General features: G+C 46.3%; 1 protein-coding gene across 1 annotated transcript; it reads right to left on the minus strand.

Annotated features, from left to right (window-relative positions):
- Window positions 1–1,773: 1,773 nt before the first annotated feature.
- OST4 (oligosaccharyltransferase complex subunit 4, non-catalytic) lies at window positions 1,774–12,609 on the minus strand. The gene is made up of 3 exons (XM_040348260.1): window positions 12,507–12,609; window positions 3,643–3,784; window positions 1,774–1,967 (listed from the first exon to the last, which is right to left on the minus strand). Exon 2 carries the CDS (start codon window positions 3,781–3,783, stop codon window positions 3,670–3,672), a length of 114 nt encoding a protein of 37 aa, XP_040204194.1. The 5' UTR covers window position 3,784; window positions 12,507–12,609; the 3' UTR covers window positions 1,774–1,967; window positions 3,643–3,669.
- Window positions 12,610–12,694: the final 85 nt, after the last annotated feature.

Consider the following 12,694-nt stretch of genomic DNA (forward strand, 5'->3'; position numbering starts at 1 on the left):
TTCCATCTCCTTTAAAGAGGTGGACAATACCTCGTCCGTGAGCACCCTAGGGTTGGACTGACCCGAGCCAGCTCCAGCCCCAGATCCCGATGGCCCCCTCTCGGGAAAGCAGCGGCATAATTTTTTCCGAGACCTCAGACTCTCTGGGGGAATCCCCACCTCTTGTACCCTCTGACCCGGATGCCATGGTACAATACCGAGGTACGCCCGCTAACTTATCGGTGTTTGGAACTATAAGCAATTATTGCCCAAAAACCCGTTTGGGGGAAAAAAAATGCCTTCTCTCCCTTTGATGGATCTTTTCTTTTTTTTTTTTTCAAACCCAAGAAAGAAAAAAACATTCTGTCCCCCTTAGTAGTATTGCCAAAAAAAAACTGCTGAGATAGAAAAGAACAGCCTATTTCTAGGCTTCAAGACAGTCTTATGAAGACTGTAATATCTTTTTTGGCCACTGTGTGTCCTCGGCGCCCCGTGCTGCCGCTCTGGTCTCTTCCTCCTCAGTTTCAGCATAGACTGAGCTGATGGAACGAAAAGGAAGGGCCGCCCCTTCCTTAAACCAACTGACCCGCCCTTCCCCCCTCAGCTAACGGCGCGAAATTGCGCTCATAACACGGGGACGCGCGCGCCCGCCGACGGGTGGGGGGAAGGGAGCCCACGAGGAGGCCAGCGTTTGCCTGTCATCCAGGCTAGGAGGAAGAACCAATGCAGCATCGCCTGGAGGCTTGCAGGTAAGCACAGCTCTCCTTAACACACACACACAGCCACTCAATGCTTTTCAATACTACCAGGGAGGTCACCTCTTATGGGGAAACAACACATAGAGCCATCCTATCATTAAGATATGTGACTTACTTTGCCAGATGCAGCGCATAACTTTAGGCATGTCCCCTGTGACCCCCCAGAAAAACCTGCTAAGAACCAAGTTCCGCAAGTTTCCCCTCACTTACCTGCTCCATGCCGCAGGACTTTGCCAAGCAAGAGGCCCAATCTTCCCCCATCTCCGTGGGGCTGTCTAGACCTTCAGGCCCTGGGTTCCTATGAAGGATCCACTGTCCTGGGCCCATATAGCACTCTGGCAACAGAAACATTAGGCCCCCAAAGGTTTCTAAGTTCTGGGCCCAGCTCTCTAAAAAGAAAAGCATTATGGGCTATACCCCAAGGGTTTGGGGTCCGGTTACTGACCACTTTAGCGCTGAGGCCTTTGGACAGAACCGGTTAGCTCACCTAATCCCAAGGATGCGGAGGCAAGCTAAACCATGACCAACACCTAAGACACTGGCGTAAAAACTGAGGTACTCCTCCTATGGGAGGGGGTTATATAGGGAGGGGCATTTCCTGTTTGAGATTGCCAGTGTCCATCACCTGAAGGTACTCCATATAACCCATATAGTAATGAATATGCCGCTCTGTGTCCCGTGATGTACAATAAAGAAATGCTGTTTTTTTTTCCTTGCATGTCCCTCTCAGATCTACAGTGACTGCACTTCCAAGTGGATTTGTCTTTCGTAAATAACCTCCAGTGCCTCTGCTGAATGGAAATCCAAACTGATGCAAGGTGCCAAGAGTTGTTCAGAGGCTCTACCCCCAATCCTATTAGCTGGAGAAAAAAAAAAGGGGGGGAGAATAAGCAGTCATGTGACCACCGCGAAAAAAAAAGGTATTTGAGTTTTCAAATAAAGAACATGCTTATTCAATGGGTACACTTTGCCATTCTAAGTTTAGTGTGGATTGAGTTTACAATGACCAATGATGGAATTACAAAGCAGGCGAGAATTGGTGTATAGAGAATATATCCCTTCTCATTGGGATACCTTTATTTTCTCTTTCTACATATCAAAAACAGATCTAAACAAGGTAACAATGGTCAAATCGTCGCCATTACAGAAGATATGTACAGACAGAGGCGTGCCACTGGAATGCGAGCTTCATACTGGCTGCGATCACACGAGAACCGCCAAACATCGGACCTGGAAAACAAAGACACAGATTTATCACTAATAGGACCAATAAACTGGCTTTTAGCAGCCACATTGGGGATGATTTACTAAAACTGGAGAGAACAAAATCTGGTGCAGATCTGCATACAGTGAGGGGAAAAAGTAGGTGATCCTCTGCAGATTTTGTACATTTTCCCACTGACCGTCTATAATTTTAATGGTAGGTTTATTAGAACAGTGAGACACAGAACAAAAAATAAAAAGCATTTCAAAAAAGTTATTTCACTCATTTAAATGAAAATCAATTTATAAGTATTTGATCCCCCTATCAATCAGCAGGCGCCGTATAGTGCCGACTCGCAGCTCGGCTATTTCCAGAAATCTGGTGACGCAAGTTGTGCGTCAGGGGACCTGTTTCACAAGCCGTCGATCATCGAACCGAAGGATAGGAACGCCCAGTCCCGCAGTCATTGGAATCCTGAGGCAGGGATAGGAACGCCCAGTCCCAGAGTCATCAGAACGCGGAAGCCCTGGACCAAATCAGAATATAAAGGTATGTACGGAGAAAAAAAATTAAAATAAAGACCTGCCGAAAGTAAATGCCCTTACTATGCTTAGTCTAATGTTAAAAATTAGTTTTTAGGGTGAACCTCCACTTTAAAATGCAATGTTATAGTTAGGACTGCAGTACACAGAGAGCCTTGATGGGGCGTGCAGCTTACACATGCATTTGCAAATGCGTGCAACGAAACCTCTGTTTTTAACGCATACTGTTAGACAGGTGAATTTGGTTGGTTGCCGATTGGTCGGTAAGTTTGAGTCTGGATATTCCATGTTTTTGTATGTATATGTGCCCTTTCCAGCGTTCCTTATTGTATAGACCAGTCATAGGTAGGGGCAGTTACTTGTTTGTTGTATTTATGTCTATACAGGAAACAAGCTGAGATTAGGAGCACTCTTAAAGGAAGTGCTCCTAATCTCATCTTGTTACCTGTATAGAAGACACCTGTTCACAGAAGCAAATCAAATTCCAATCTCTCCACCAGGGCCAAGACAAAAGCTGTCCAAGGATATCTGGGACAAGATTGTAGGCCTACACAAGGCTGGAATGGACTACAAGAGCATCGCCAAGCAACTTGGTGAGAGGGTGACAACAGTTGGTGCAATTATTTCGCAAATGAAGGAAACACAAAATAACTGTCAATCTCCTTCGGTCTTGGGGGGCTCCATACAAGATCTCACCTCGTGGAGTTTCAATGATCATGAGAATGGTGAGGAATCCGCCCAAAACTACACGGGAGAATCTGGTCAATGATTTCAAGGCAGCTGGGACCATAATCACCAAGAAAACAATTGGTAACATGTTACACCACGAGCGTTTGAAATTGTGCAGCGCCCGCAAGGTCCCCCTGCTCAAGAAAGCACATGTACAGGCCCGTCTGAAGTCTGCTAATAAACATCAATGATTCAGAGAACTGGGTGAAAGTGTTGTAGTCAAGCTGTTTTGACATTTCTTCAAACATTACATACATACACATATATATATCTCAAAAATAGCAAAAAAAATAAAAAATACGTGCAAGAAAAAATATATATATATATTCTGTGATTTTTAAAAACATTATTTGATTCATTCATCATAGCCGTCCTGTGATCGCTCTCAGGCACATCGGATACAAAAGCAACCCATACACACAGGTCTTACCCAATTCGGCATCCAGACACCAGCCCCTCATTCCTGTTTCTTGGGGTTATTGACAGCTACGTAGTGATACAAGACCACCAGCAGGAAGAGGGAGACCCCCAGCATATTGGCGAATATGGCGAGTTGCACGTCTGTGATCATCCTGCAGAGAGACAGAAATGTCATCAGTCCATTCGGCACACATTATTATATAGCGCCAACAGTTTGCGCAGCGCTTTACAACATGAGGGCAGAAAGTACAGTTACAATTCAATACAGGAGGAATCAGTAGGCCCTGCTCATTAGAGCTTACACATCACCAAAGCCTTTGTGTAACCCCTCCATCTCTAGGGATCACCTCCTCCTGCTCCCTTCAGTTCCGGTGACAGACACTACCGCATAGATTTTTGTTACTTTAACATAAACTTGCCATAAAAAATAAAAGGATCTGGAATACAGTGGAACCTCGGATTACGAGCATAATCCGTTCCAGGAGAATCCAAAGCACTCGCATATCAAAGCGTGTTTCCCCATAGGAGTCAATGGAAACGAAAATAATTTGTTCTGCATTGACTTCTATGGCATGCAATACCGCATGTGGCCAGAGGTGGGGGGCGCCGGAGAGCCTTGGAAATTTTTGAGTATTTTCAAACGGCTCTGGCACCCCTCTGGCCAAATGCGGTACTGCACATTGCAGTGGCTTGAATCCTGCTCGTTTTGCGAGACAACACTCGCAAACAGAGTCAGGATTTTTCTTTTAAATGCTCGTATTGCGAAACGCTCGTTAACCTCGTTACTCGCAATCCGAGGTTTCACTGTAATCCCAGATTGATCCAAGATCGTTGCCAAGCGAGGCCTACTCATTACTGGTCACCTCCATCATCACAGGAATGAACTCTCAAACACTGGCCTTGCAGAGCGAATGTATCAGGGAAAGGAAAGGGCACATGAAGGGGTTTGAATCAGAGAAAGAGCTCACTCCTGGGATAGTGGAGGTGAGCAGTGACTACTAGGCCTCTCTTACACCTGATTCACACCGACCATTTTGCAGATTTGCACTACAGAACGTGTTCCATAGGAAACCATGTTAAATGGACTGTAGGGCAAATCTGTAAAATGCACATGTGTAATTCAGGCCTAAGCAACATGCTGGGAGTATTCCAGTCAGGCTTCATGAGGTACAGCAAGGGCATTATTCAACTTTAACCACTTAAGGACCCCTTCACGCCAATATATGTCAGCAGAATGGCACGGCTGGGCACAATCACGTACCTGTACGTGTCTCTTTAAGCCCAGCCCTCGCGACGCGGTCTGAAGCTCCGTGACCATGCCCGCAGGACCCGATCGCCACCGATGTCCTGCGATCGATCACCGGAGCTGAAGAACGGGGAGAGGTGTGTGTACACACCTTCCCTGTTCTTCGTTGTGGCAGTGTCATTGATCGTGTGTTTCCTGATATAGGGAAAGACGATCAATGACGTCACACATCCAGCCCCTACAGTTAGAAACAGGGCTGTGGAGTCGGTAGATAAATGTTTTGACTCCTAAATGTTCCGACAATCTAAATTTAGTAGGAGTTGGGGGTCGGTGCATTGTTTGCTGACTCCGACTCCAGGTACCCAAAATTTCCTCCGACTCCACAGCCCTGGTTAGAAACACATGAGGTCACACTTAACCCCTACAGCCCCCCCTAGTGGTAAACTCCTAAACTGCAATTGTCATTTTCACAATAAACAATGCATTTTTATAGCACTTTTTGCTGTGAAAATGACAATGGTCCCAAAAATGTGTCAAAATTGTCCGTTGTGTTCGCCATAATGTCGGTCACGAAAAAAAAAAGTGACCGCCGCCATTAGTAGTAAAATAAAATTATTAATAAAAATGCAATAAAACTATCCCCTATTTTGTAAACGCTATAAATTTTGCGCAAACCAATCGATAAATGCTTATTGCGATTTTTTTACCAAAAATAGGTAGAATAATACGTATCGGTCTAAACTGAGGATAAAAAAAACGTTTTCATATATTTTTGGGGGATATTTGTTACAGCAAAAAGTAAATAATATTGCATTTTTTTCAAAATTGTTGCTCTATTTTTGTTTATAGCGCAAAAAATAAAAACCACACAAAATAAAAACCGCACAGGTGATCAAATAACACCAAAAGAAAGCTCTATTTGTAGGGAAAAAAGGATGTCAATTTTGTTTGGGAGCCACGTTGCACAATTGCCAGTTAAAGCGACGCAATGCCGAATCGCAAAAACTGGGCAGGTCCTTAACCTGCATAATGGTCCGGGGCTTAAGTGGTAAAAGAAGTTATAAAAAGTTAAAGTTTTTTTTTTATCTTAATGCATTTTATGCATTTAAATAAAAAACCTGTGTGTAGCAGCCCACCAGCACCCTTTAATTAGAGCCATGTCCTGTCTGCAGGGAAAGTAAATCCATCCCTGCCCCGCTAAGTGGAAAATAAAAGCGGAATAAAAAAGGGAAATGGGAATAAAAACGATTACTTCACCTAGTAAAAGCAGCATACAGTGTACACACAAACACTAGTTAGGCACACGTTTTACCCCTTGATCACCCTAGACGTTAACCCCTTCCCAGCCAGTGTCATTAGTACAGTGACAGTGCAACATTTTTAGCACCGATCACTATATTGGTGTTAGAATGTCCACCGCAATAACAGACTGCTATAAAAGTCACTGATCGCCGCCTTTACTAGTTTAAAAAAAAAAAAAAAAAAAAACAATAAGTGTATGATGGTTTATTCCAAAAGTTAAAGCATCTACAAACTATGTTTTTTTTTTTTCCCCCAACCAAAAACATGTAGCAGAATTCATATTGGCCTAAATTTATGAAGAAATTTGTTTGTTACTTTTTTTATATTGGATACGTTTTATAGCAGAGTAAAGTAGAAAAAAAAATTTCCCCAAATTGTCGGGCGTCTTGTTTATAGCGCAAAAAAAAGGTGAGGTGATCAAACATCAAACCAAGGTTCTATTGTGTGGGGGAAAAAAGGACACACATTTTATTTGGAAACAGCGTCGCACGACCGCGCAATCGTCAAGTTAAAGCAACGCAGTGCCGTATCGCAAAAAAATTGTCTGGTCATTCAGGGGTAAATCTTCCAGAGGTCAAGTGGTTCAACAAGCTGCTAGCAGGCTTTCAACAAGCTTCTGGTAGTTCTATCACAGCTTGTTTAAAGTGACCATCAATAGTGCCTTAACCACCTCCCGCCCGTAGGAGGTCACATGACGTTCTGGGCTTTGAGTGACAACACCAGGAGGATGCTTGCAGCTACAGACAAGCAACCTACCCCACCTACCTTTCTGGGCTCTCAGGAAACCCGAAACTGAAGCCAAGTAACCATAGAGATGACTGAGGACCAGAATTTCCCTGATCATCTCTATGGTCTAAGAAATTTGAAGCGACAAGTATTTTGTCACTTCTGGTTTTGCCAGGATGTAAACAAGACATTACTGATCTCAGTTTGATCTCTCCATAAAGGGGACCTGTCATGACCCATGCTATCACCAGGGATGTTTATTCCCTCTGATAGCAATAATAGATGAAAACTTTATAAAGAGACAGTGTTAAAATAAATACATAAAAGTACCCCACCATCACGCACGCATACGTAAAAGATTGCTGCACCACGCGTGAAATATCGCCGTGAACGTCAGAGGGAGAGCAATAATTCCAGCACCAGACTTCCTGTGGAAATCTAAACCTATAAAGGCTTTTAAAGCATTGCTGGTAGAGATTTTTAGGTTACAGTAGTTTGGCGCTGCCCCCGCGGGCGTACGCAATTTTTATATATAATATATATATTATTATATTGCGTTTGTGTGCAGTAAAATTCATTAAAGTGCGTGTACCATATGGCATAAAATATTGCAACACCCACCATTTTATTCTCTAAGTCAGGGGTCTCAAACTGGTGGCCCTCCAGCTGTTTCAAAACTACAAGTCCCATCATGCCTCTGCATGTGGGAGTCATGCTTGTAACTGTCAGCCTTGCAATGCCTCATGGGACTTGTAGTTTCGCAACAGCTGGAGGGCTGCCAGTCTGAGACCCCTGCCCTAAAAATATATATATAGTATTTTAGATATTTAGATATTTTATTATATCTTTTTATGTGACAACACTGAAGAAATGACACTTTGCTACAATGTAAAGTAGTGAGTAGAGGTCGACTGATATGGGTTTTTTCTCTGTCCGATGCCGATATTTAGAAATCGGGGTGGATGGTGCCGGGGAATGCGTTGTGGAGAGGGGTGGATGGTGCCGGGGAATGCGTTGTGGAGAGGGGTGGATGGTGCCGGGGAATGCGTTGTGGAGAGGGGTGGATGGTGCCGGGGAATGCGTTGTGGAGAGGGGTGGATGGTGCCGGGGAATGCGTTGTGGAGAGGGGTGGATGGTGCCGGGGGATGCGTTGTGGAGAGGGGTGGATGGTGCCGGGGAATGCGTTGTGGAGAGGGGTGGATGGTGCCGGGGGATGCGTTGTGGAGAGGGGTGGATGGTGCCGGGGAATGCGTTGTGGAGAGGGGTGGATGGTGCCGGGGGATGCGTTGTGGAGAGGGGTGGATGGTGCCGGGGAATGCGTTGTGGAGAGGGGTGGATGGTGCCGGGGAATGCGTTGTGGAGAGGGGTGGATGGTGCCGGGGAACGCGTTGTGGAGAGGGGTGGATGGTGCTGGGTGGGGATGAAGAGGACTTACATTGTGGAGATCCTCTTCACAATGTAACTCTCATCCTCACACAGAGTCATCCTCATCCATTTTCTCAATGCCAGCTTGTCAGCCTCAGCAAGGTTTCCCTTTAAAAAGAGATTCAATAAAGTCTGCAGGGGGGGGGCAAAATAGCACATATTAAACCTTTGTAAATTCCCCTCCATCCATGCTGGTATCCATCTGTCTGATCGACCTCTAGTGTACAGCTTGTATAACAGCGAGTTATTTTGAGGGGACAGAAAATCTACAAACAGCCATTAATGTCTAAACCACTGGCAACAAAAGTGAGTACACCCCTAAGTTAAAATTTCCAAATTGGGCCCAATTAGCCATTTCCCTCCCCAGTGTCATGTGACTCGTTAGTGTTACAAGGTCTCAGGTGTGAATGGGGAGCAGGTGTGGTAAATGTGGTGTTATCGCTCTCACTCTCTCATACTGGTCACTGGAAGTCCAACATGGCACCTCATGGCAAAGAACTCTCTGAGGATCTGAAAAAAAGATTTGTTGCTCTACATAAAGATGGCCTATCTAGGCTATAAGAAGATTGACAAGACCCTGAAACTGAGCTGCAGCATGGTGGCCAAGACCATTCAGCGGTTTAACAGGACAGGTTCCACTCAGAACAGGCCTCTCCATGGTCGACCAAAGAAGTTGAGTGCACGTGCTCAGCGTCATATCCAGAGGTTGTCTTTGGGAAATAGACGTATGAGTGCTGCCAGCATTGCTGCAGAGGTTGAAGGGGTGAGAGGATAGCCTGTCAGTGCTTCACAAGAAAGCAGAAGACAAGCAGACCAAGGACATGTTTACATGAATTGTGGACATGCAGGATGAAGATCATGATGGGGGGTGAATCAAGATTGCGATTTTTAATGATCAATCATGTGGGTTCTAAGTAATTTTCTAGCAAAAAAAAAAAAAAGTTTACATGTAGGAAAGAAACGTCAGATATTGCACAGTAGAGAAGTGGTAAATAGTGATGTTGGGATCGAGCCCGCCAGGAAGCCGGCACTGCACACCGCCAATCATAAGCAACGTATGTGTGCAGCTTTCGGTCGGGAAACGCCTCACTGCCTACGATTGGTGGTGTGTAGCGACGGCTTCCTGGCGGGCTCAATCCCAACACGCCTGAGCCCATCACTAGTGGTAAAATGTTGACCACAGATCCCAATGGAAGTGCAGATTGCCACTTTAAAGAAGATGCTAGCAGGCTTCGCCACTACTTGAAGCCTGCTAGAAGCTTATTTAAAGTGACAATCAGCACTCCCATTAGGGTTGCCACTTTTTTTTTCAAGCTAAACCCAAACACTTTAGAAAAAAAAATATGTATTTTTGTAGTGTCATGGACCTTGGAATGCAGAAGTGTTCCTCCTTGAAATCTGTTACACAGTGGGGGGTCTTCTGCCCTGTCTTAAAGCTCCAGACGGCTCCATTGTTCTGTGTCTGGCTATTGTATACATTGATTGCCCCCTGGGGCTTCTGTCTCATTACACATAGCAGTCCTTCTACTCAAGCTATGGGACCAATCCCTGCTGAACCCATTTTCAAGTCCTCATTTGCATTGGTAAGAGGACCTGAAGGAGAACTACATGTACTTTACAATTGACCAATAGGAAAGCAGTTGTTGGGGGCGGGATGTTCCAAATTCTGTATAAAAGTGTGTTGTGTGCTTCCAATAAAGGTCTTCCTGTTTGAACTTACATACAGCCTGCCTGATGTTTTGTTCTAATGGATTCCGAACGGCACATAGCTGTAGTTCGGATCCCGGAGCCTTGGATGACCGAACCATCAGACGTTGCAATCTGATCCAATAGTAGCAGAGGAGTGTCGGGGGAGCGGAACCGAGCGAGCAAGGGTCTCGTTACATGTAGTATACACTATAAGAATGTAAAAGACCTGTGACAATCCCGTCTAATCAATATTCCAATCGCACATGTTCCTGGTAAAATGGCTCATACAAGATGGCGGGTGCTGCAACCATTACAAGCTGGGTCCTGGAGACAAACAATCGAACATATTCGCCAGCACACTAGAGCTGGGCGATTTTAGGCCAAAAAAATAAATCAGCGATTTAAAAAAACTTGATTCACGATAGGAAACAAGTTTTTTTTCCCCCCATGGACACCACGCCGGTCCTAAGTTTTTATGCAAGGCCACAGCTTCGGCCTAGTCCGCCGCAATTCTGGGAAAAGGCTGCAGATTAGGCTGAAGCCACTGCCTCGCCTAAAAAAAACCCTGCCGCAGCTCGCCACGATCCTGGGAAAAGGGCGCGAGCGGCATCCAGCCTCGCCGCCTTTTCCCAGGATCGCGGCGAGCAGGATTTTTTAGGCGAGGCCCAGGCTTTGGCCTAGTCTGCCCCGATCCTGGGAAAAGGCCACGGCCTTGCCTAAAAAATCCTGCCCGCCGCGAGCGGCCCTGCGGTCTTTTCCCATGAAAGAGGTGAGGTGCAGGCAGGGTTTTTAGGCGAGGCCCTGGCTTCGGCCTAGTCCGCTGCGATCCTGGGAAAAGGCCGCGGCCTTGCCTAAAAAATCCTGCCCGCAGCTCACCGCGAGCGGCCCTGCGGTCTTTTCTCAGGAAAGCGGCGGGGTGCAGGCAGGGTTTTTAGGCGAGGCCCTGGCTTCGGCCTAGTCCGCTGCGATCCTGGGAAAAGGCCGCGGCCTTGCCTAAAAAATCCTGCCCGCAGCTCACCGCGAGCGGCCCTGCGGTCTTTTCTCAGGAAAGCGGCGGGGTGCAGGCAGGGTTTTTAGGCGAGGCCCTGGCTTCGGCCTAGTCCGCTGCGATCCTGGGAAAAGGCCGCGGCCTTGCCTAAAAAATCCTGCCCGCAGCTCGCCACGAGCGGCCCTGCGGTCTTTTCCCGCAGGCAGGGTTTTTAGGCGAGACCGTGGCTTCGGCGTAGTCCGCGGAGCGCTGACCTATGGAAAAAAAATAAATAAAAATAAATAAAAAATAAAAAAAAAAAAAAAAAAAAAAAAAAAAAAAACGATTTGACCAAAATATGAATCCAATTACGTCCAAAAAAGCTTTATTACAAAAAAATAAAACATAAAAGGCGCAATGTTTCAGGGTCACGCGATCATCACGTGCCTGAAGGGGACCTACGTGACCCCGAAACATTGCACCTTTGTTATGTGTTATTTTTTGTAATAAAGCTTTTTTTGGACGATCCTTGGTGTGCTGGCGAATACGTTTGATTGATTCTGTGACAATCTCGGACATGCATACAGTTGCAGAGATAATGAGAGAGGGCCGGGGTCTGCGCCAGCCAGTATACTGGTATGTGACGTGGAAGGGTGGGGCCTTTTTGTGGTTGTTACGGGAGATGGGAGGAGTTTGCACACTATAAACAGCCACTTCCTGTCCTCCTCATCCCTCCGCAATAGACCGACTCTCTCACAAGTCTGCATGGAGGGAGCCACAGTCTGCTCTGAATGTGTCTGGGTTTCAGGTGGACTTAAACCCGGACACATGATTCAAAACCCGGACTGTCCAGGTGAATCCCGGACAGGTGGTGACCCTACTCCCATTGGGTTCTAACTGGAGCCAAGGGGCACTTTATAGACTGAGACAAAGCTGCTGGACATTCGCCAAAAGCTTTCCAGAAACTTGCTGGTCACACGGCTCTTAACAAGCAGAAGCCGTGTGCAAACAAGCTTCCTGTTTTGGCTATTGGACAGGAAGTGGGAGGAAATCTCCCAAATAGGACACAGGGATTATAACCCTCCCCTTCTGTTGTCTTTAGTTCTACCTTCAATCAATGGGGTTGCTTTAATTGAATTGGTCCATATTAGGCCAAAAAGATCACGGTCATCCCCCAGTTGTCACGCGTGATTGGAGGGGAATTCACATGGCTGCAGCTGATTGGTCCAGTGGCCTGTGATCATTTCATGCAGACAGAGGGCGTACCTTACCACTACTCCACATCGCCCCCCAGTGTTGGTCACCGATTACAGCAGCCAGTGAAGAGGCCCTGTCATAGAGCTGAGCCCTGAATACACAGCCATGCCTAGAAACACTCACCTACCTGGAAGTCCTCCATAGACAAGTCATACATTTCTAACACAACATGTCTTCATTATGGACGAGCCCCATACAGACATGAGGGGACAGCCCCCTGTATTATTACCTCTCCCACCTCAATATCTCAGTCTATCATTACCTCTCCCCGGTGTCCGGCTCTTATATGTCTCTTGTACCTCTCTGTAGAGTCTCTTCCGCTCTGGACAGACACGTCACCCTTCTGCCGCCTCCTCAGACAAGCACCGCCCCCTTTCTATGACTAACCAATAGTGTGCGGCGGCGGCCACCTTACTACACCCAAAGACTCTTTCCCCGGCACGCTGGTGG

The sequence above is a fragment of the Rana temporaria genome, chromosome 4 (genome assembly GCF_905171775.1).
Source record: "Rana temporaria chromosome 4, aRanTem1.1, whole genome shotgun sequence".
In the NCBI taxonomy this organism is placed as follows: domain Eukaryota; kingdom Metazoa; phylum Chordata; class Amphibia; order Anura; family Ranidae; genus Rana; species Rana temporaria.